Here is a 21602-nt window from a genome sequence, read left to right as displayed (position 1 = left end):
TCGCCCATTTGGATGTGGATTGGAAGGAAGTGCGATGTGACGTCTTGTGGAAACAAAGTCCAAGGCGGTGAAAGTGCGGTCGGCACTGCAGCATAACAGGAAATCAATGGGGTGGCTCTTCACTTTGTGACATCACAATGTGAGGCGCCACTCTGTACCACCCCTGCAGACGAAGCACATGCCCAATTTCCCGGAGCTCTGCAATGTGCTCAAATACTAGTCATAGCTAGTTTTTTTTTTTTTTAATGTCATTTAGAGATGTCCTATTTTATGAGAGGAATGAATTGAAGAGCCTTTTGCAAAGAATGAAAGTCGAGGCAGTACAGAAGTTCAAGAGCCATTACCCCAAGATGCCGCAAAACAAAATATACCATTAGGGACTTACAAAAAGTGGAAAAGCTGAAGCAGTGTACCCATGGAAAGGATTCAAGCACTCCAAGGAGAATCAAAGGGTGGGAGCCAAAAATAGCTACAGGAAAATAAATCGAACCGCTCCGCTAATTTTGGAGTCGCTAGCAACTGCATGGATGTTCAATTTGATTTTTTTTGTTTTTTTTCCTCTGAACCAAAAAGCCTAAACACAGCACAGAGACAAACTCAACAGAATTCGACATCAAAATTCACAGTGCAACATCCTGCTCTATCTTGATTACAAAACAATAAAAATACAAAAGTATCCAGAGATGTGAGCGTACAAAAATAGCTTCCTTTCCCTAACCTTCCCAAACGGAATGAGCAGATGACCGAACTCGGAGCGGAAAATCAAGGGCTGGCCGCTCTCTTTATGGTGATCATGATCCCATCACCTCTCGCTCATTACACAATTTACAGCTACCATTTCCATCCATCACCATCCGTTCTAGTGTTACTGTGGCAACCTTTACACTTTTACAGCGTGACTCACTGTCTCAGAGAGAGAGAGAGAGAGAGAGAGGGAATTATTTGGGGGCTTAGAGTGAGCCAGACTAGCGGCTATGCTCAACAGCCATTCCAATTTGCAAATAACATTACAACATTAGCAAGGGTGCTTTGTGTTCTTTAAGCGCATGCAAATTCCGAAGGACCTGCCTGCTTTGATTTTGTATTGCACTGTTTCATGTTGAGAAAAGCTGTTGTTATTCTTGGAAACAAATCTGCATTAGCGCTAATTGCATTGTTTCACAGATGCATCTGCCGGAAAGTATTCATTTCTATTGTTTCAAAGGAATGAAGAGCGATGGGATGAAACACCTTTGGAGCGCTGCTACCGGGGAAGGGGGAGGGGGGGGGGGGGAGCTTTCTGTGTTGTGGAAAAGCAAATCAACTTGTTTTGACTGCAGTAATCATTTTTGATGACTCTACTTTTATTTTATTGTTGTTGAGAAAAAAGGGATTTCTTGCACTGTTAGAGCATTGCCTATAAATCCGAGCATTTCAGCGGATTGACACTCCTTCTGTATTCCTCATTTCAAAGGTTCTAGTTGGAATGCAATGAAATAAATGATTAATGAGGTTGATCAGAGGACCGCTGACTCCCATTAAACATGAGCTCGAATGCCATTGGTTATTTATAAGCAGAGCCACGCCCCAGATATAAGCGGGTGTGCACACTTTTGCTACTCCATTGTCTCAGTTGGTTATTGGTGTGTGCTCGCTCAAAAAGATGCTTTTTTCAATTCTGCAACTCAAAGCACTTGGGTAAATAAATAACATGGCTTGAATCATAACAGGCCAAAGTGGAAGCGGTGTCAGCTGTTCCCTTTAGGATTCCTCCGGTTAGCGACTTTCAAATATTAAAACAGGAAAAAAGTTCAAACTGAAACAACAATCAGTGATATCTTAGACAAAGCTGAAGGGAGCTTTAAGATTCAAGCGGTTTGTACCGATCTTTGTTTGACTTGCCTTCTTTGATACGCTTCTCTCTCTCTTTGAGAATCTCCATCCGTCCGTCCGTCCGTCCATTCCCTCCTCTATCTGAAGACTGCCGGAGTTGAGGGCTCTATCATGGGATCATTTCATCACAAGGAAGCCGAGGGAATTGCGGGAGCTTGAAACAAAAGAGGGAAGGAGTGAGAGATAAGTAGCACACTTCTATTTTTTTTTTTATAGACATCAGACTGAAAAGACACTTGTCTGCTACAATACTGCATAAGAATCTGAGGAATTCAAATTACACTGGTGTGCTTTAATATCTTCCATCACTTGTTTTGAAATAAAAACAGAACACAAAAGGTGATTTTCTGTGTACCAGCAGCTGTTTTGGTTGTGTTTTTATGATTAGAAAAGTTTTGTTTTGTTTTCTTCTTTCATCCATTTTTGCAACCATGGCAGCCTTGAGGAAGTGTTTTTGTTTTTTAGTCGAGTTTCTCTATCTTTTTCATGTCTTTCTGTCTTTTTTTAATTCCCAACATCAACACTTCAGGCATTGTGTCTTGTGAAAAATAATAAGGGGGGGAGACATGTAGAGCGCAGGCCATTATATGGTGAAGTGCTCATTTGTGGTATCATTTTAAGTTCTTTAATTAAACCCCAACGGGCAGAAACAAGACTCTGAATTAACTAATAATTGCTGCTTGTTCTTGATCGTTCATTTAAACTTATGAGCCAATGTGTTGAGATTAAATGAAGTGATTTTGATCCGGCGAGGAACCACACATTTACAATTAGTTGTTCTTTTTTACATGGACTTATTTTGATATGATTTAAATGAAAAGGAAAAATGAACCCAACAATAGGGCAGATTTTGAAAAGTAGACACATGTATTGGTGGACTTCCAGAAGTGACGGCGTCGTGTGAGGGACCTTGAGAGCAATAATGAAACGCATCAACTTTGAAACATTCCAATAAAGTGTCGCCGCATGTCCTCCCGTGTCCTTTGTCTCAATCTCTATTCCGTTAATCTTAAACCCTTAACACGCTGGCGGCCGCTTAATGGGCGAAAATGACATTTTTAATACAATTCATCTTCTTTGTGTGAGTCTTAACTTTGTTTTCTTTTCTTTTTCCTGTGGAGTTGAGCTGCAGAAGAAGCGCAATGAAGGATAAGAGGGCTGGTAATCAAATGCAGGTTAGATGAGATAATTGAGGTCTTGAGGCAGACATGAGACGTCCTTGTGTCTTCATCCCCAGAGGTTGGCACATTCAACCACCACTCTTAACAACTCCCGTTTTCCCATTCTTTGAAAACATCTTGAATATTTCTTTCAATTTGGGTTTGCATCGCTCTCCTTGACATCCATTAGCAGACGGAAGACAATGGCAATGAACGACTTCATTTGCTGTCAATTCCACTCATACCTTGTGCCACTTTGATTTTGCCGGCCCTTTATTTGAACACATCACTGATGGAGAACTTCCGTTGCCATGGAGATAGAACCATCTTAAGCAGCATTTGTAGCATCCATATGTCCTCCAAACATACAAATGTGCATACACAGTGCAAAATCACCAGCTTGCTAATGGACAATTTGTTCAGTTGCCTATAAAGCAGTCCCTCACTTGCCTCCATCTCTGGAATTATTGTGCCCCCTACTGGATGCAGGATGTGACCTCCACCAAGGCATTTCTTCACCCATTCATCCATTTTTTTTTAAGCGCTGGTCCTGGTTAGAGCGGCAGTCCGCCTCAAACGAAACAACCACCAGAATGGGCCACGTGTTTTTACGAGAGCCGTCAAGGACAAGCAAATTTGTTTTTGAATATGTGCACGCCGGAATGCTCGTGAAGGAGATATTACATGAGCGAGAGGTCACTGTGAGCCCCCAACAACGGCCGATGTTGTTAAATGACACACTTGGTTACTCATAAACACTTAAATTAACCATTTACGGTGCCGAGGTAGTGCCGTTTGAAATATTTGACCTCTAAATGGTTTTAGTGAGCAGACATTTAGAAGTTTGTTACGGCGCAATTATTTCAGCATCGCAGGGTACAGTGACACTTCCCAAAAAATGGTAAAAATGTTATTTACAAGATTGCCTCTTAATAAAGTTTTTGGAATGGTGCCACTGGACCAGATTATTTCTATTTGCATTGTTTCTTATGGGAAAATTCACACATCCAAAGCAAACAATCATTTCCCTATTGACTGTAGAGCATATCATAGCAATCCACAAATGAGATTTGGGGATTTAGCCAACTCTGGCTTTCTGTTTGATTAGACCCAAACCGCCTCAGAATTCTATGCGCTCAAAGTCCCGAAGCAAACTTGGAGCGGATTTTCATCTGATCAAGCGGATTTGACAAACTCCCCTATCCTGTGAGCACATAACACAATCCTGAATGTGCAGTGGACGTGTCACGCAAACTGCTCCAAAGTCACACTTTGACTCAAATGAACTTTGACCAACTTCCAGCAGCTTTCCTTCAGCCTTCTTCCAATAATTCGGGAAAAACATCTCAGCCAGTGTTGTTAAACCGGCAATCACAGAGACAAAAAAAGTGTTTTCAATTAATATACGACATCTCACGAGAAGTTTTTATGAAGCAACAAACACCTTGATACATGTGCTCAACTGGCTCTTTTGTCTTTGTCAGTTGTTAGTCCTCCATCTCACATTGCTCTCTCTCTCGCACGCACACACACGCACGGACACAGCTACGAATCCCCTGAGACCAATTTGCTCCTGCAGGAATATGGTAGGAGGTACAAGCCATGTAGCATTCACCCATTTACCAAAGTAATGAGGCTTGCGACTATTCATGGTCTCTTTTGCCTTTACACGGGAAAAAAACCCCAAATGTTCTCGCTTTTTCTCCCACACACAGTGAAGGAAAGTGCCCGCTTGAATTTGGCTCAAGTGCGGACAACACATTCCGATACGGGCGAATTAAAGTGGTCTGAACGGCAATTTAGTTCTCTTTAAGGAAGGCGCAAAGACCTCAAAGAACAGTGCATCCACACGCAGTCCAGCTCTGCGCTCACCTGTGTGTAGTAAAATCGTCGGTGGGGAAAAGAAGGCAACCAAGCAAACACGGCGTCTCGGGGATATGACTGGGATATTTAAAGAAAGAAAGAAAAAAGCAGGAAAAATGCTAAGTAGACAAAGATTAGCTGTGACAAGAGGAGATGGAGCAAGAGGAGGAGGTCACTTTGCTTTAAGGATCATTATGGTTTTCCTTGATCTAAAAACTGGTCCTCTGATATTTCTCTGCCAAGATGAGAGCAAACAAGAAATACATATTTAGCTGATTGAGAAAAGCGACTCGCAGTTTGCATGATCGCTGACCTTCAATATATTTAACCGCTGTTTTTGTTGTTGTCGTCGCGAGGCCAATGGCTTTAGCCACTAACTAAACTGCTTGGAAGGCCAGTCCCAAAGGAAAATCCTTAACGATTAGTATCTCTTGGCTATCCCCCAAGTCAAAGCTAATGGTTTCCAGTGAATTCCAAGGGGATCTCTTTGGAGACACATCCGCCACTTTGATCTACATGAAGATCTCTTTGCCCCCTCGGGAAAGCCGCGATGATCTTGACAGCTCTCAACCAACGACGAGGGAGCCCGGATGATTGGGCCTTCATCTGCCTTCCCAGTCGCTAAAGCGTCGCCACCTCTTCTGCCAGTTGATGTCTTCTTTGAAGCCAGAGGGCCCTCCTGGCTGGAGAAATTCCAATCATTTGACTCATGCGATTGGTTAGTCCAACCGCCATTGGTTGATGTTGATTATTAGTGGGACCAAAAAGTAATACCTCAAGCCATTCTTGAATGTGCTGACAACAGCCATTGTGCTGAACACACAGCTTGCATTGCATGTTCAGGGGACCAATAGACATCAGCACAAATGAGCTAATGGTTATAATAATGGAGGGTGGGAACCTGTGCTAAGAGTGGACTGTTGTGCTGAAGTCAGGAAGATTTTTGTTTTATCTTCCAGTAGGTGTGCGTTGACGTTTTTTAAGCCACCAGAGAGTCTGAGGTTGAAATCCGAATTATAGTCATCAAATGTCTGTTTATCCGAAAGACAGCCCCCTGCTGTGAGAATTGCTCAAGCAAACAGTCTGAGAGAAAAGACGTGCAATTATCGCAATATCCCGCACAAGTTAGGATTTGGATTGTGCGGGTGAGCTTCTCCGTATCAATTCTGACTGTCGCACTAGATTCCGAACTGTCATCAATAGTATTCAAGAACTTTACCGAAGGAAAAAGCAGCAAAAAAAACTACTATTGTCTGACACAATAATCAATACTTGAGTCATTTTCCAGTCAAGTCACCTTTCCTTCTCCTAACTCATCACATCTCAGCCATCTCCTCATGCCGGCTGCCGTGGAGCAGCAGTAAAAGTTTGTGGCGGCGGGAGAAAGCCGCAATGGCAGCCAGATAACAATGCGGCAACAGCACACTAATTGGCCCGGGGCTTACTGGGAAAGTCAGATGTTCAGTCGCCTTGTATTTGGGGAGAGAAGACGAAGGGAGGGAGGGAGGGAGGGAGGGAGGGAGGGAGGGAGGGCGGTTTGGTGTGTGAATGTGTTATGGGGAGGGGGCGAGTGTCAGTTTTGATTACGGATGTGTGAGATAAGTCGAGCCGGGAAATGTTTGTGTGAGGTGGAAAGAATTGTGTGCGTAGGTCGCTTCATGCATTTCTGCCTTACAAAGCTCTAATCACAAGGGATGGCTGATGCTTTAGCACCATTTTTGTATCAATCAAGAAAAATCATCGACTATGCTCATGAAATAAATTCTGCCATTTGACGACCAACCAGCGCATTTTGTTAAACGGCAATTAAAAAAACAGGGGTATAATAGATCGAAAAATGCAGATCTGGCTATTGCAAAAATTTCAACGCAAAAAGCTGATGCAAACATTGCAAGCGTCATCATGTTGCCTGCAATCTGCATCATAAAGTGCTCGGGTAAATGGAAAGATGCCATTAGGAAAATGGATTTCTGACATAGGTTGAAAGAGAAGTGGGTGGAAATCATAATGCAAGTTTAATGACGGCAACGGAACATATTTGTGTGTTTGTCTATCCATTTACCTGAATATGTAAATGCATTTCAGGAGGCGCTGGAAACTTTAATAATGTCATGTTTGTATATGTTATGAGCTCAGTCAGGTAGAAAGCTCTTAGAAGGATCTTTAGAAGAGCTCCAAAGCAGCGATGTTAGCACAAGTCAGACTTTATCCTAATTGCTCTTTTCTTTCGCTGAGTGACATGCACGCACACTCAAGGCCCACAATGAGGCACTTTAAAGGCTGCCACGTTCTTTACTAATTGTGAAATCTAAGCCCTTTTTTGGTCGACCTAACAAATAGTTCTATTAGCCAGCGCCTGCATGGTTGAACAAGGGTTGCTAGTTTTTCCTTTCCGCCTTTAAAAAGTCACAGCCACTCCTTTCCAAGGGCTTGAGTCAATCGGTAATCTGTCAGATGGAAAGCGTTTTCAGCGTGTGCTTGCTCCAGCCGCCGCAACTCAACTCAATCCCGTTTTGCCATTGTTTTCAGTCTTCCTCTCAAACTTGTTTTATTACCTTGACTCTATTGAGCGAACCTGGCTGCCAATGAATCGTTGCCTGCCGCCCCCCCAATACCTGCACTCAACCTCATGCTTCTCAGGCTCCTATAAAAGAAGGGTCATGGTGGTGTCAGACATACTCAGCAAATTGGGTAGTGGGGGGGAAAAAAAAAAAAGACACTTTACAGTGAGTGAAGTTAATCCTGTGAAACTAAAGCACTACTCCACCTCTGTCAAGCGCCTCCGTCCTACTGCCATTTTTCAGCTTTTTGGAGGGCCGACGTTTACTGTAAATTAGAGCCATAAAGACGGAAGTAACGTTTGAACACCGGTTTATTTCTGGTATGAAAGCACACAATAAATTTGGGTGAACAAGCCCCGGAATGTTTGCTTCTTCGCATCAATGACATTGGCTACAAATCCACAGCTATATGAAACCATTGGAGGTCTTCTACTTAGCCCACATTTTGGTTGCTCAGCAGCTGAGTCATTCCAAGATGGTTATAATATTAGAAGGTGAACAAGATGGCTTGCCTTGATATATTTTGTAAACTTTTATGTTTCCTCTTGGATCTAATAAAGTCATGTTTCAATGTGAAGTAAAATGCTGCAACCTCCAGAGAGGTTTGCTCTGGAGACCAGGAACGCCCTTCAGCTCGGGCAATCATCAGCTGTCAATCATCCTTCGCTCAGCCTGCCAGTGTATGATTTAGATGATTGATGACCATCTTGATAACAAGTGGGTGGAGGGGTAGTTGCGCAAACTTCTACACAAAACCTCCGAAGGTGAACAATAAAATGCGTTGATCAACTTTAACATCGGTATGCATCGGGTTGCCCAAAACAATACGATATGCAAACCTCTGCCCCAAGTCAGCTCGGTTAGAACCAAAATGAACATGGTCCAAAATGATCCATCATCAGCATCACACTTTGGATTGTGCTCTCACACTCAGAAATGCAAGCAATTATTTTTTTTTAATTAAACTTGATGGCTCATTTACTTAAAATAATGTTCAATTGTAATGCAAAGGTGCTCTGGGCGAAATCCGCATTGTCTGTAATTAGCCACAGACAAAACCTACAGAGAGATGCAGTCCTTTCTTCATCAGAACCTTTGTGCATCAAAAGGCAGCGCCATCTCTCGGCATTACTCTGATGTCTTTTTTTCTTTGGTATCAAGTTGCTATGGCTTTTTATATTTCCATGATCACCCTTTGTGAAGTCATGTTTGTCCTGTTTGGCATTTACAGTCTTGCCTCATCTCGTCCATTAAAGCGCGTTCAAAGAAGCACTTGGAGGGCCCAGGAAATGAAAAACGGCAAGTGCCACCAAAGATAGCATCAAACATCACTCAGAAGTGAGTGTGATGCCCATTTCCCAGAATAAATGTGGCTTCAAAACAAGCTTTGTTCTTCAATTGCCCAAGTTGCTTGACGCACTTATAGCCAAAGAGTTGTGCTTAGTGACTACGGAAGCGAGAGAGGTTGTGGAGTTGTTCCACAGCGAGCGGATGTCAGAGTCAGAAGGGTAAAAACAACGCAAAATTCAATTGAAGCATTTGAGAGCAAAAGTGGACGACCGGATGGCAAATTTAATGGCCATAATTCTCTGATAGAAAAAGAGAGGCTAAGTATAAAAAGTATTGTGTTCCATTTCGCATCCATTGAGTGGGTATGTTGCAACAGGGGGGGGGGGGGGCAACCAAGGGTCCCCGGCGCCATCCCTGAGACACACGTCATTACCCAAACGCGTCCCAATAAACGGTAAGAGTTGGGCCGGGCACGCTTCTTCATCGACCCGTGCGAAAATGCCTTAAAGTGCATCGAGTGCGAACCCCAGTGAGAAGGCAGAGTCAATATGAGCCAACGGGAGCGATGATTGATTGATCCCACGCTAGCCTAGTCGCCTTGCCCCACCTTTCCTCTCCCCGCCGATCTTTGGGCTCGTGCATGAGTGCGAATGTTCCCAAATTGGATCTAGATTCAGTCAAGATAGATTCGCCTGCTCGGGTGGTGTGTGTGTTTTTTTCCCCTTCCACATCTAATGCACACTAAACTGATAGTTTGCAGGACATCGTGTTCTAAGACTGAAAACGTAAACAGGAAGTGGCAACTCTGTGTTAGGGGCAGTGGGGGGCGGTGCCCCACCAGATGCAAGAACTTGGTGCATTCAGAGCCAATCTAGTCAACTGTTTATGATTAGGTAGGATTTTCATTCCCTAATTTTGATTTCACAAATTTATGTAAGCAGAAAAAAAACATCCACGCTCTTATTCACTTCTATGAACTTTTGACTGCAGAAAATGGCTGCCTCTAAGTTTTCAAATGAACCATTTTTCCTCCATTAGAAGCATACATCAGACAGTAGGAGAACACTATAGATTTACTTTTCTCGGTTTTCAATTAAAAAGACTCTCGTGAATAAATAAGCGATCATGAAAGTCGCCCATAGTTCAGATATGAATTCAGAGAATTTCCCTCGACTCCTTGAAAGGATTGCATTTTCCTCTGTGAAATTGTGATAACGATAAGGAAGCAATTGCACTTTGTGAATAGATGTATCAACTCCTTTCTGACACAGTCAAGGCAACAAAATCAAATAGACAGCATTTCTTGGCCTTCCTCTCGGTCAGACGCGCGAGTGGAAATAATACGCATTACTTTTACCGTCGAGGAGGAAATTTCATGTTTGACTAGCGCCGTGGCGAGAATATGTTGAACTCCCCTCCGGATTCTTTATCAGGGTACATATTTTAATGAGGCGTGCACAGACGGAGACGGGAAGCGAGGTCAGCTTTAAACACGGCGATTAGCAGTTCAAAGAGAACAAGCGGGGTTTCATCTACCTCTCCTCCTCTCGGCCTTCCCTCCGCTCGCACTGGCTTCCTCTCATCTTCAAACGCGCTGGGTGGAGGGTGACGGATAGCCTCTCCTGGGTCCACCTACGGGGAGCATGGAAGACAGGACGTGTAAGGCTCGAGGACGCCTTTGTTGCCTGCTTGCTCGCTCGCTCCTCTCGCGGGGCATCGATTAAATCAAGGCCCCGGTGTGAGGCCTTCTGCTCTGTTTGGACCCCCGGTTACTTTGCTGCTGTTCTTCGGGGCCTTTCAAATGTCATCTATTTTAATTCAGGTTGCCCCGAAGGCACATTTTCTCCTTATGCAGGACAAATAAATCACTCAAAGAAATCTCACCGCCGCGCGGAATCCTAAGTAGTTTTTGCTAACCTGCTGCATACCAACTACTTGAAGAAGGACTGTGATGATTTTTCATTCTCAATAACACCTCTCTGCACTGTGGCAACAACCATCATTTTTTCATTAATCATGACTCGTTCACCCGATGAAGACACCAAATTAGAATGGTTAATTCATTCCGATGTGTGTGACTTGGCCGCTGGGTGGCACTATTATACACTCACGAAGACTCCAATGAAGAAGAGTTTCACTACCACTGCGACTCGGTAAGTATATTGGTGGTTTCTCGTAGAGGATGAAGAATATATGCTTATGTTATCTGTCTCTCAACACCAAGGGTGAGTAGCCTCGTCGCTATAAAATAGCTCTGCCACCAGTTGTCATGGTAATGAAATCCATACTCTCCATTAGCCCAGCAGTATAGCGAGGCAAGGGGGAGCAGTGGCTCATGTGGATGAGACAGGACCGCTCCCGAAAAACCGGCTAATTAGAAAAAATGGAGTGTAAAGTCATCCTTGGGGTAGGAAAGAGACCATTCTGAATTTGGAGTGACTTTGAAGCCATTTTTCTTTTTTTTTGACAAAAAAAACTTTCACCCAACTCCTTGGAATATACAATTGAATTGACTTTCCGTGTTGAAGTGTCTTGAATCCTAATGACAGACGTATGCATGAGACGAAGGTATCGATCCCAAGTAAGATTGGTGGGCCGTGCCAGAGGTGTCACGCATTTCAGTCGACATGCACGGAATGGATTAGATAATAGGCCAAAAAAAAGTTGAACAAAATGAGCTTTCAGAGAGAACTGTGGGAATGCTGCCCGTCTATTTTTTTTTTCTTGAAGTGCCTTTTGAGCAATCCTCCCGTTGTTCCCTGTATGCAGTTGCTCTTGGCAACTCCCTGCTTGGCCTCTTTATATCCGGGCGAGTATGACACAGTGTGGTGCGGGGAATCAGGCATGAGGGCAAAGCCAAAACCCTGCAAAATAAAGACTTCAATTTTCTATGGGCTCTAACTCCTTCCCGCAAAGCACCAGAGAGCGATTGCAGAGCCAGAGGTGTCGTTCCAGTCGGCTTATCGTAAGGCCCAACGTATTCAGGGAGTTATTCTTTTCTAATTGCTCTCAAATCAAGGAAAAATAACTTTGGTCAAGTTTTAGGAGACAAAAACTCCCCGCCGAGAGTGATTGCTTGGCCTCGAGTGCTGCTCGGGATGACTCGACTGAATGATGCCACAAAAAGTCATCGTTTCTCTTTCGATGTAATCAAGCATGTGAAGCAACCAAACGTGGAGGGAAAACTCCTCAAGAGATGTTTGAGATCCACGCTGGGAGAGGATTTTCAGCGGGGAAAATGAGAGGGAAGGAAAAGTCAATGCAAGGTCAAGTCTTTTTTTTTTTTCTTTTTAAACACATGATGGGCTAATGAGCAGTCAGATCCGATGATAAATGAGTAGAGAAAGCGTGTAAAAGCACTCATTTGGTGCAATTTGCCCTCATGAGAATTTAGTGGGAAATCTTTCACAAAGTTAAGTACAATATTGAGACAGTTTTACAGCTACATGAAGTCGAGCGCGAGCTGCACACACACACACGGAAAGCTGCTTCCTATTTCACAGACTGGACGCATTGCTGTCATCGATGGGAAAAAACGATTTGATTTTTCTCACATTGGAATAAATCACTAAGGAGAAAATACTGAAGGATTTTACTGAATACGACTAAATTCTTGAAATAACGAGGTATGTGAATGGAGGCAAATTAAATTCAACTGAATTAAAAGGGATTTTATTGATTATCATGGCGAATGAATGTAAATCGGTAACGATTGTTGGTAATCACCCCGATTTATCACCTCACTGCACTATTTTGCTGGTGTGCTGAAAATGCGCACAATGATACACTAATTAGCCAGGCTTCCACTGAATGGCATCTCGTTCATATTCTAAACACTCGCATTAAAAATTCTCTTTTGCCATTTTCTCCCGGCGTAATTCTCTCCAACAAGTGTCTCCTCGGCGCAGCGATTCCTGCACCCCCATAGCGGCAAATGAAAGCTAACTGGATGAGCGCTAATCTCAAGGCCATTATGAGCATTGGCGGGATGAAAGAACGGTAGAGGAGCGGATGAAAAGCTTCTTCTTTTTTTCTTCTTCTTCTTCTCCTCTCCAGCGCTGTCTGCTGATGAAGGAGTTCACAGAGTGTTGGTGGTGGTGGTGGTGGTGGTGATCATTGAGGAGATAATAAATCTAAGTGGATGTGCCCTACGCTCTCTAAGACAACAACAGTTTGCGAGGCGCTCTTTGCCATTCACCTCAGTCTTTGACAAACAAACACGAGCTTGTGGGGAGCTAAAGAGAGGTTTGAGTGTGTGGCTATGACAGGAGATGAATATTTAAGCGCCGAGCCGCAGGTGGAGGAGCTGCAGCCATTTCAGCAGGCTTCTTGAGCACATCATTTATTTACCAGTTCAAGAGACTTCAAAGTGGGTTTAAACATCATCATATTTTTTCACTCTGTTGGTCTTTAAACAGGCACATCGTTTCCTGCTCTGCAGCTGCCTGCCTCGCTCGCTCGCTCGCAGGTGCTGTGGTGGCGGAGAAGTTACAGATCACTCAAGGCAAGGCTGATTAATCGATTTTTTGTAACTTTCTTTTCTAAATTGACCATGCAGGAAAAGCACCAGTCAATTTAGTAGGCTTCACAACTTTACGACAATATCAGGACATAAAGCTTAACTAACCTTATTTACCTATTTTTAAATTGACCATACAGGAAAAGCAGATATGTAAATTTGGTAGGCTTCACAACTTTCTGACAATCGTGTTGACAGCCGGCTGAAAACGGAGCGTTTCCATTTGTGGGTGACTCATTCTCCTCCGAGTCCCTTTCACTGTTCAAGATCTTTGACACAACGTTCTACTTTTTGTTAGAGGCCATTTCCCAGTGAGCGCGTACACACAGAGAAAGAGTAAAGGCGGCTGCTGCGCAAGCTTGTTTCCAATGTTTTCTCTTCTCCTGTGTAGTGTGAACTATCAGTGTCCTTGAGGGATCCATATTTCCCTTCCGTGAGATTCCTTCACGAGCCAAGATGTGCAAGTGTGGCTCTTGGTGATTAGACTTTGATGCTACCTTGACTGATAGTTGAGGGAGGAGGAGGTGGAGAGCGAAAAGGCAAGCAGACACGCTGGTACTGCTGCTGACACAGGACTTTACTCTGATAACTTTCTTAGACTTTTAAAAGTGTGTCCTGCTCTTCTGCCACCAAAACAAGGCCTTCGCTTAGGGAGCAGCAGCGTTTCAATCAAGGAAGGTTGAATTGATGAGCTGCATCAATGTCATGTGAAGAAGGTGGACTGAAACAGGACTCTCGTTTAAATCCCGCCTTCCGGCATAGTTTGACTCAAGGTCGACCTCAGCGTGCGCCTGTGCTTATTGGCACTGTCTTACTCCAAGTGCGGTGGGCTGGCTTGTAATTCCTCCTCAGGCGGAAGACTAAAATGTTCTTACCTGGCAAGTTCTGATCCTTTGTTAGCGATAAGAATAGTAATTCATCTACAGTTGTCGGATTTATTTTACATGGGCGTTTGTATCATGACAGCAATCTTCTGCCTTCAAAGGACGTTATTACCTGAAATCACAGGGATGTGATCATTCCAAAATTACATGTCTGCCATTTTAATTAAAAAACGGGCTAACACGACTAAGAAATCATGACTGCTTTAATACTGCTGTTTAAAAAAACAGGCTAATTAATGAATTCTGACATCCTAATTTTCTCCAAGATACCAAACATAACCTTGCATTAATGAAAGTATTTAGCAAAAGGTGAAAGGTGCTGCTCTTGTTGCCCTTCAATTACTGTGCCACTTGGAAAAAAATAATAACTCTATCTTCATTACCTCTTGACATGCACTCTGTGTATTTAATAAGCCAGGGTAGCCAACCCTGATGTTTGTTCCATCAGTGCAAATGAAACCAGGGGCTTCAATCACCTTTTCAGTTTCTGTCGTCAGTGCAGGCAGTTGAAATTAACATAGCTGCGCAATCCAACTTACAGAATTATGAAATATCTCCTAGACAACATTGCGGTAAGTTTATCAAACATGTCACATAAAGCCTAAGGTGGAAGCTTACTTGATGACCCTTTCAAAGTGCACTCTTGATGCAATCTGTAGTCGTGCTGGCTTGCAGCAGATACAGACTGGATCAAGAAATGTCATTGTATTTCATTAGCATTCATACATGAGTGAACTGTGAGGCCTATCTTTGGCCACTTGGAGGACATTTTATTAGAAGGGGCAACAGCGCCCCCAAACGGCTATGGAGTCGATTCGCTGCTTTGCTGTTGATGGGATTCTTTTCTCAATCTACTGCATAGTCTAATCAAAAGGTATTTGAAAATGAACCACAGAATATTGTTATGATAACATGTTTTACCTCTGGGAATCATTATGACGTTTATTTTTAATTGCATGGTGTGTCCATGTGCCGTATGAATCTAATATTACTGAACTCTTAATTTAGCAGTTCAAATAAAAAGTGAAAGACATACATATATATTCACTGCACAAATACTGAAATAGTTCCCAAGATTATTTTGTTGCTGACTGATGCACTTACTACTTTTGAGCAGTAGAGGGCGGTGTAGTCACTACAGACGCTAGACCAGTTACATTTTGAGAAAGAAGAAGAAGCGCATTCCGGTAGAAAATGGCTCGTTAGAGAATCGTTGTTGTTAACTCAGCCGTGGTCGATCGTCGCACTAATGTATCGCTACTCTAAGCATGCTTGATCACCGCTGACAGGCAAAATGTTTAAAAGGATCAAACGCGCAAATTTCCGGCGAAGAAACGAGTCCGACGAGGACGAGCGAGAGGAGAATGTGCAGCCGATGCTGGCGCCGACGTTGTTCGGGCCTGTTTTGGAAGAAGTCCCGTTCCTGGAGACATCCAGCGGCAACAACGACGTTAGCTTAAGCCCAAGGAGCAATGGCTTCGGGGCCACTTTTAAAAGCACCAGGAGGGACAAGAAGGTGAAAGACAGCGTTCCGACTGTCGTACCCACAAAAGGCAGTTTGCTGAGTTTCGACGACGACGAAGAAGAAGGTACCGCACCGGCTAGCGTGTTGTGCCGCCATTTTCATATTGTTAGCCTATTGGGTGTTTATTGTAACTCACATATCAACAGTAAATGCTCGGTTTTATGCAACAGGACAAATCATTAATAGACTAACTGCATAAAACAAACAAACGGGTGCTTGATCAATCCGTGTTTATCTGTGTCGTGACATGGCTACTAACAGAAGGACCAGAGGTCTTCCGAGTCAAGAAGTCCAATCACAGCAAGAAAATAGTCAAGCAGCTGAAGAAAGAATACAAGGAGGACTTGGAGAAGGGTGGTACCGTCAAAACAGGTAGGGAATGTTCGCAATGTCACATGAGCTGCACCTTTTACTGACACTTAGAATCTACTGAGAAATTTGACAATGAATACACATTCACCGGCTCTCGAGCACTGTTTGGCACGTCTGCCTTTCAGTTCATTGTCTACCTTCCTTTGTGCTCCATAGAAGCAGTGCCCCAACCTATCATTTCTGTCAAAGAAGAACCAGTCAGCAAAGTGAGCAATGAGCATGGCGGGGACGAAATGGAGGTTGACAGTGCTGATGAGCAGAGGGACGACGTGAGAGGCTGTCAAGTGCAGAAGACGAGCAACACTGCAACAACATTCAACACGCTCTCCTCCCTCAGCACTTTGAGACCCGGTACCACCACTTTGCACCATATGTTAAACAAAGGGACACACTGGTTTGCAAAATGGGGTCTGGGCAAAGTCATTTGCAACCCCCCAAATGGACAAATGTTCCCCTGCAAGTGTTTTCTGGACCCTTTTGACACATGCTCGATATAGCATTGTCAGGATTTCATTTTTGTTGCTTCTCTAGGAGAGATCCCCGACGCAGCATTCATTCATGCTGCCAGAAAGCGACGACAGCTAGCGAGAGAGCTCGGGGGAGACGCCCCACTTGTCGAGACGGAAGCCCCTAAGAAACGGATGGCGCAAGAAGACCAAGACTGCAGTGACGACGAAGACGAGGAAGAGAAGCGGATCCGCTTCAGCGGCGTGCGGAGCAAAACCCAGAGGCAAAAGATCGCAGAGGAGATAGGTAAGTTACCTCATTCGCTGCGTTGGGCATCCGCCTTTTGCCACCGTGACCCTTGGCCGCGTGTGTGAAGGTATCGAAGGCAGCGACGACGAGACGTTAGATACGGGTCAGGATGAAGAGGTGAGCCGGTGGGAGCAGGAGCAGATCAGGAAAGGGATCAGCATACCACAGGTGAGTAGCCAGCCACACAGCACTCTCTCCTGAAAAGCAAAACATATTTGGAGCAGTTGTTCTCCCCTACAATGCACTTAACAAACTGGCATCATCTTGTCTCTCTCGACCAGGTCCAAAGCAGCCAACCAGAGGAACCCACGGCCTACTACCACAACAGCTATGATAGTCAACCTTACGGCGCTGGTTACAGCATGCCCTTCACGTACAGCACGGCGCCTCCGCAGGCCGGCAAGCCCCCGGGCTCGGCCGACGGCGCTTTGGCTCACTTTGGGCTGTCTGTTAGTGACTTAGCCCCAGTGCCCATTGATCTGGTAAAGAAACGTCTGCAGGATAGGTAGGTCATGTACAAGACTAGTCTGCCTGTGCTCTGGTGTCTGAGACCCCGTAAACTACATAAAATACAGAGCTAGTCACGTACTCTGTTTTGTCAGAAATAACTTCATACAATTTAAGCCCTCTGTTGCATCTAATTACACTCTGTAAAGCAATTGTACACTTGACCTACTTCCTACACTGTTTCCGTCCCCCCCCCCCTCCCCTGCACTTTGTTTCCGCAGGCTGGGTCAAATGCGCACAGGCCACAACGGCAACGTCAATCGCTACATGCAGATCCAAGAAGACCTCACTGCCTCAGAGAGCGCCATAGTGCAGCTGGACGGCTCGTCCAATGACAATGCAGATCAATATCAATTCTTGCAAGAGATGCGAGGGTATGTTGGAGACTTGCTTGAGTGTTTCGGTGAAAAGGTAAGGGAGATGATCTGCTCTCTGCTTAGATGTTTTGTGTCTTTGTATTGTGACCACATGATGATGCTTTTTGAAATAATCACACGAGATAAATATGAGTCTATCACTTAAGTAACTGCAATTAGGGGTGAAAGTCATTCATATTTTTGGGGCACTAACTTTAATCTCTTTTATGCAAAATTGGGGCATCATAGTTGGGACATCATTTCATTTGTTTTGTACATTGTCAATACTGTTGGAATGGATAAGTTGCATGTTTAAGTGTAAACCAAGAGAATTCTGTAGAAAACCGTGCTATACAACACAATATGATGTTCTGTGTTCTAAATTGTAAATGCATGTTTAAGTCTAAAAGTTTGGGTCTTGCAGCACCAGCTACGAAGGAGCTATCCGCATCTTCTAAACTTTTGATTTTAATTCTAGGTATCACAATTAGCGTGAGATAGGAACCGACATTAAGCATTATGACTTTAAATGGATCCCTTCAATCGTAGCGGAATATTGCGTGTTGAGTAAAAGCAAATTGTTCCTATTTGACAGCTTCAACCAGTGGCGAGTGCTTTGCCTTTACTCCACAGCGGTTATATTCCAGTTGTTTGTTGCATGTCACAATCGTCCTCTCCGTCCCAGCAGTGAGGCGTTCCTGTGACTCCGAGCCCCGCTTGTGTGTGGTTCAGCGGTCACAAAAGCCGTCGTATGTTTCAGGTGCCTGCCATCGAGGAGCTGGAGGCTGCCATGCACCAGTTACTAAGGCAACGGGCCTCACGACTCGTCCAGAGAAGACAGGATGATATTAAAGATGAATCGGCGGAGTTTGCAAGCCTTTCAAGTCAGTCCATCTCGAAGGTTTTTATGATTCATTCGAACGGCCTCGTTAGTTGTGCGTGCGTGGGCGAGCTCGAGTCTGCGTAGTTGGGACGGATACCCTTTAGCCCCTTAAAAAAAAGTTTGAGCTGCCTTGTATGTGTCTGAGTGAGCATGTACACGTATAGAAATACGTATCATCGAGTTTTGCACGGCCAGGTCTCACTGTCAACAGGATGCCAGTTAAGTCACTTAAAAGGTGACAAAGACTATTTTGTGATGAGGTAACAAGTATGTTGCAGTCTGGTAAGTGAACAGGGCATGGTCTTCACTAATATGCCACCTTGAAAAGGTGTCATGAGTATTATTCTTCTCGGGGCTCATTTTTCCTCTTCTTTAAAATGATAATCTGCGTACAAACATGGATTTGTGATCATTATAACTCATTGCCAGAAGCACATAACAGCTAAGGGGTATCTTACAGCACAATGAAAAGATTTAAAGTCACTGTCAAATGTTTAGCAATGTTCAAGTGACGCGAGGCTATAGGATGATGTCATCCTAACCCGACTGGCCCTCACATTACTCTCATGTCTTACAGATAAAGCAGTCATGGCTCCCAGTCTGGACTCGTTCGGTCGCGATCGCACATTGTATCACGAGAGCAACCGCCAGAGGAGGATAGCGGAAAGAGAGGCCCGGCGGTAAGACAAATTAAGCACAAGTCGAGTCCCCAACACACCGTCTAACGCTAGTCTTGGTTTTGTCAGAGCTCGGCGGCGTCAAGCACGAGAGCAGAATGGAAAGTGGGCAGAGCATAAAGAAGGCTTGTCGTCCGATGACGAGGAGACCTCGACGGACATCACCAGCTTCGGCATGGAGCACGGTATGAAAAGTCGCTTGGACAAGATGAGACAAATTGTCAGCCACCAAACCATTTGATAAGCAAAACCTCGTTCGTTGCCTTTCAGAGCGCATCATCAGAGAATGCAAGAAGGTTTTTGAGGATGCGGTGGAGGACTTTCATTGCCTGGACTACATCAAATCCCAATTTGAAATGTGGAGGAAGGACTACGCCAACAGCTACAGAGACGCTTACATTGGCCTCTGCCTACCCAAACTCTTCAGCCCTCTAGTTCGACTGCAGCTCATCACATGGAACCCTCTTGAGGTCAGCTCTGGTTTTTGGACTCCAGTTGTAAACAAGCAAAATCTCAAAGCGTTCTTGTTATGCCTCGTTTCCAGGCGCCGTGCGCAAACTTTGAGTACATGGTCTGGTTCGAGACGCTGCTGTTTTACGGCTTTGAGGAGAACAGCACATTGGAGAAAGGAGACAGCGACATCGGCCTGCTCCCAGCTATCGTAGAGAAAGTCATCCTCACCAAACTGACAGGTAGCAAAATGTACATCTTAGTACATTAGCGTTTGACCTTTTTAAGGTGCCACTGTAATTGTCAAGCAAAGCAATGGGGCCCACGACAAGTGCTTCTGTCTTTGCGCAGTGTTGTCAGAACAAGTGTGGGATCCGCTGTCAAACAGTCAGACGGCACGGCTGGTGGCTTTCATTCGCAGGCTGATGAAAGGTTACCCAACCGTGCTGCACGGGGACAACCAATACACGCGGGTAAGGTCTACTGGCAACACCATCTTCATGTCTTGGTCTTCACCCGAGTCTTCTAAACATACTCTGTATTTACTCGTCAGGAGTTGTTGAAAACAGTGGTCCTGCGGGTCAGGCGGACATTGGATGAAGATGTCTTCCAACCTCTCTACCCCAAAAAGTAGGCAGCACTTTTGCTAAAATTGTCTAATAAATATTGTTATACAGTATATTGCAATACTATTGTGATTTTGTTCAGTTTGCTGGAAAACAAAAATGGTGGTCCCTACTTATTCTACCAGAGACAGTTCTGGAGTTGTTTGAAGGTGTGTAGAAAATCCTCCAGTCTTTTTTTTTTTTTTTTTTTTTTTTAAATCCACTGCAAGTAACAGTTGCTATTTGTCCTCTCGGATTAGCTTTTGAGGAACATCTTGCAATGGGAGGGGATCATCTCTACTTCTTGTCTGAAGGACCTGGCTTTAGACAGCACTCTGAATAGGTACATCCTGTCCGCGCTGCAGACTGCAGACGTCAGCGAGGACAATGTTCACAAGGCCCAGAAGGTAGTCTTGCTACATCCAGATTGAGGCGAGTTGTTGCACTCGGGTGCTCATCTGGCTTTTTTTTTCAGGTGGTGGACTGTTTGCCAATTCAGTGGTTCAACGGACTGAAGGGCCAACAAACCTTGCCTCAGTTGGAGCCACTGTGTCGCTACCTCGTCCATTTGGCCAACTCGCTGCAGCGCAGCAGCGTGGGCGCTTCTGACGTCGAACGACGTGTAACAAAGTAAGACCCTTCTTTAAAGTTAAGAGCAATTTCAGCGTCTAGTTTTTGGAAGCGTGGCCTTGACGCTGTATTTTATGCCCACAGGGATCAAGTGAAGGAAATTTTGAAGATGCTGATGTATATGAAGGCTGTGAACCACATCATTTCCGTGGCAGCTGATCAAGGAATTAAAGACATCAAGTCTCTGTTGGAAACCAAGTCATAGACAGATACACAGCAGCACCGACAAGTTCTCCATCGTTGGCCTGAAATGTGCATACTGAATAAAACGCCTGTGTAAATATTGTCAATAATGTATAGAAAGGTTCTTGTCTTCATACATTTGTCTAGTACTCTTGTATGATCCAATCTAAAAAACACTGGCTACACACCAACAGTGCACATAATACATTTGAATAAAACCGTCTCCAAAAATACAATGCATAATGAGCTATGTAAAAACTCCTCTCACATTCATTTCTATATATGCTAAAAGTGACACACAAAATAATCCCACCAGCACCAACCATACACATCACATCGAAAAGTTGTACTGTACTCTGCTTGTTTTATCATTTGACTGCTTGTGAATAAAGTGTACATTTGGAAATATTTTGCTATCGCCTTTGGTTCTCTGACTTATGAGAATGGTCAATTATTTCTTAATGTTGAAATAGACAGATCATTATGTATGACAGTTACTGTACACTACG

At 44.2% G+C, this 21602-nt stretch overlaps 1 protein-coding gene and 1 long non-coding RNA gene across 2 annotated transcripts in view; one reads left to right on the top strand and one right to left on the bottom strand.

Annotated features, from left to right (window-relative positions):
* Positions 1-1887: 1887 nt before the first annotated feature.
* Positions 1888-21602, bottom strand: part of LOC125982774 (uncharacterized) — a 42371-nt gene continuing 22656 nt past the window's right edge. Inside the window, exons 2-4 of the long non-coding RNA XR_007486481.2 lie at positions 16809-16999; positions 10283-10378; positions 1888-2026 (exon numbers count right to left, since the gene is read on the bottom strand). This is a non-coding gene — a long non-coding RNA (uncharacterized lncRNA). The remainder of the gene's footprint in view (positions 2027-10282; positions 10379-16808; positions 17000-21602) is intronic.
* paxbp1 (PAX3 and PAX7 binding protein 1) lies at positions 15312-21501 on the top strand. The gene is made up of 18 exons (XM_049743764.2): positions 15312-15738; positions 15936-16046; positions 16203-16397; positions 16578-16799; positions 16870-16970; positions 17084-17307; positions 17531-17720; positions 18426-18549; positions 19126-19228; positions 19295-19410; positions 19496-19695; positions 19770-19917; positions 20027-20148; positions 20229-20305; positions 20384-20450; positions 20541-20687; positions 20756-20910; positions 20995-21501. The coding sequence occupies exons 1-18, from the start codon at positions 15444-15446 to the stop codon at positions 21113-21115; spliced, it is 2718 nt and encodes a 905-aa protein (XP_049599721.1). The 5' UTR covers positions 15312-15443; the 3' UTR covers positions 21116-21501.

Source organism: Syngnathus scovelli, chromosome 15 (genome assembly GCF_024217435.2).
Source record: "Syngnathus scovelli strain Florida chromosome 15, RoL_Ssco_1.2, whole genome shotgun sequence".
NCBI lineage: Eukaryota > Metazoa > Chordata > Actinopteri > Syngnathiformes > Syngnathidae > Syngnathus > Syngnathus scovelli.
This window is presented reverse-complemented; position numbering and strand designations above follow the sequence as displayed.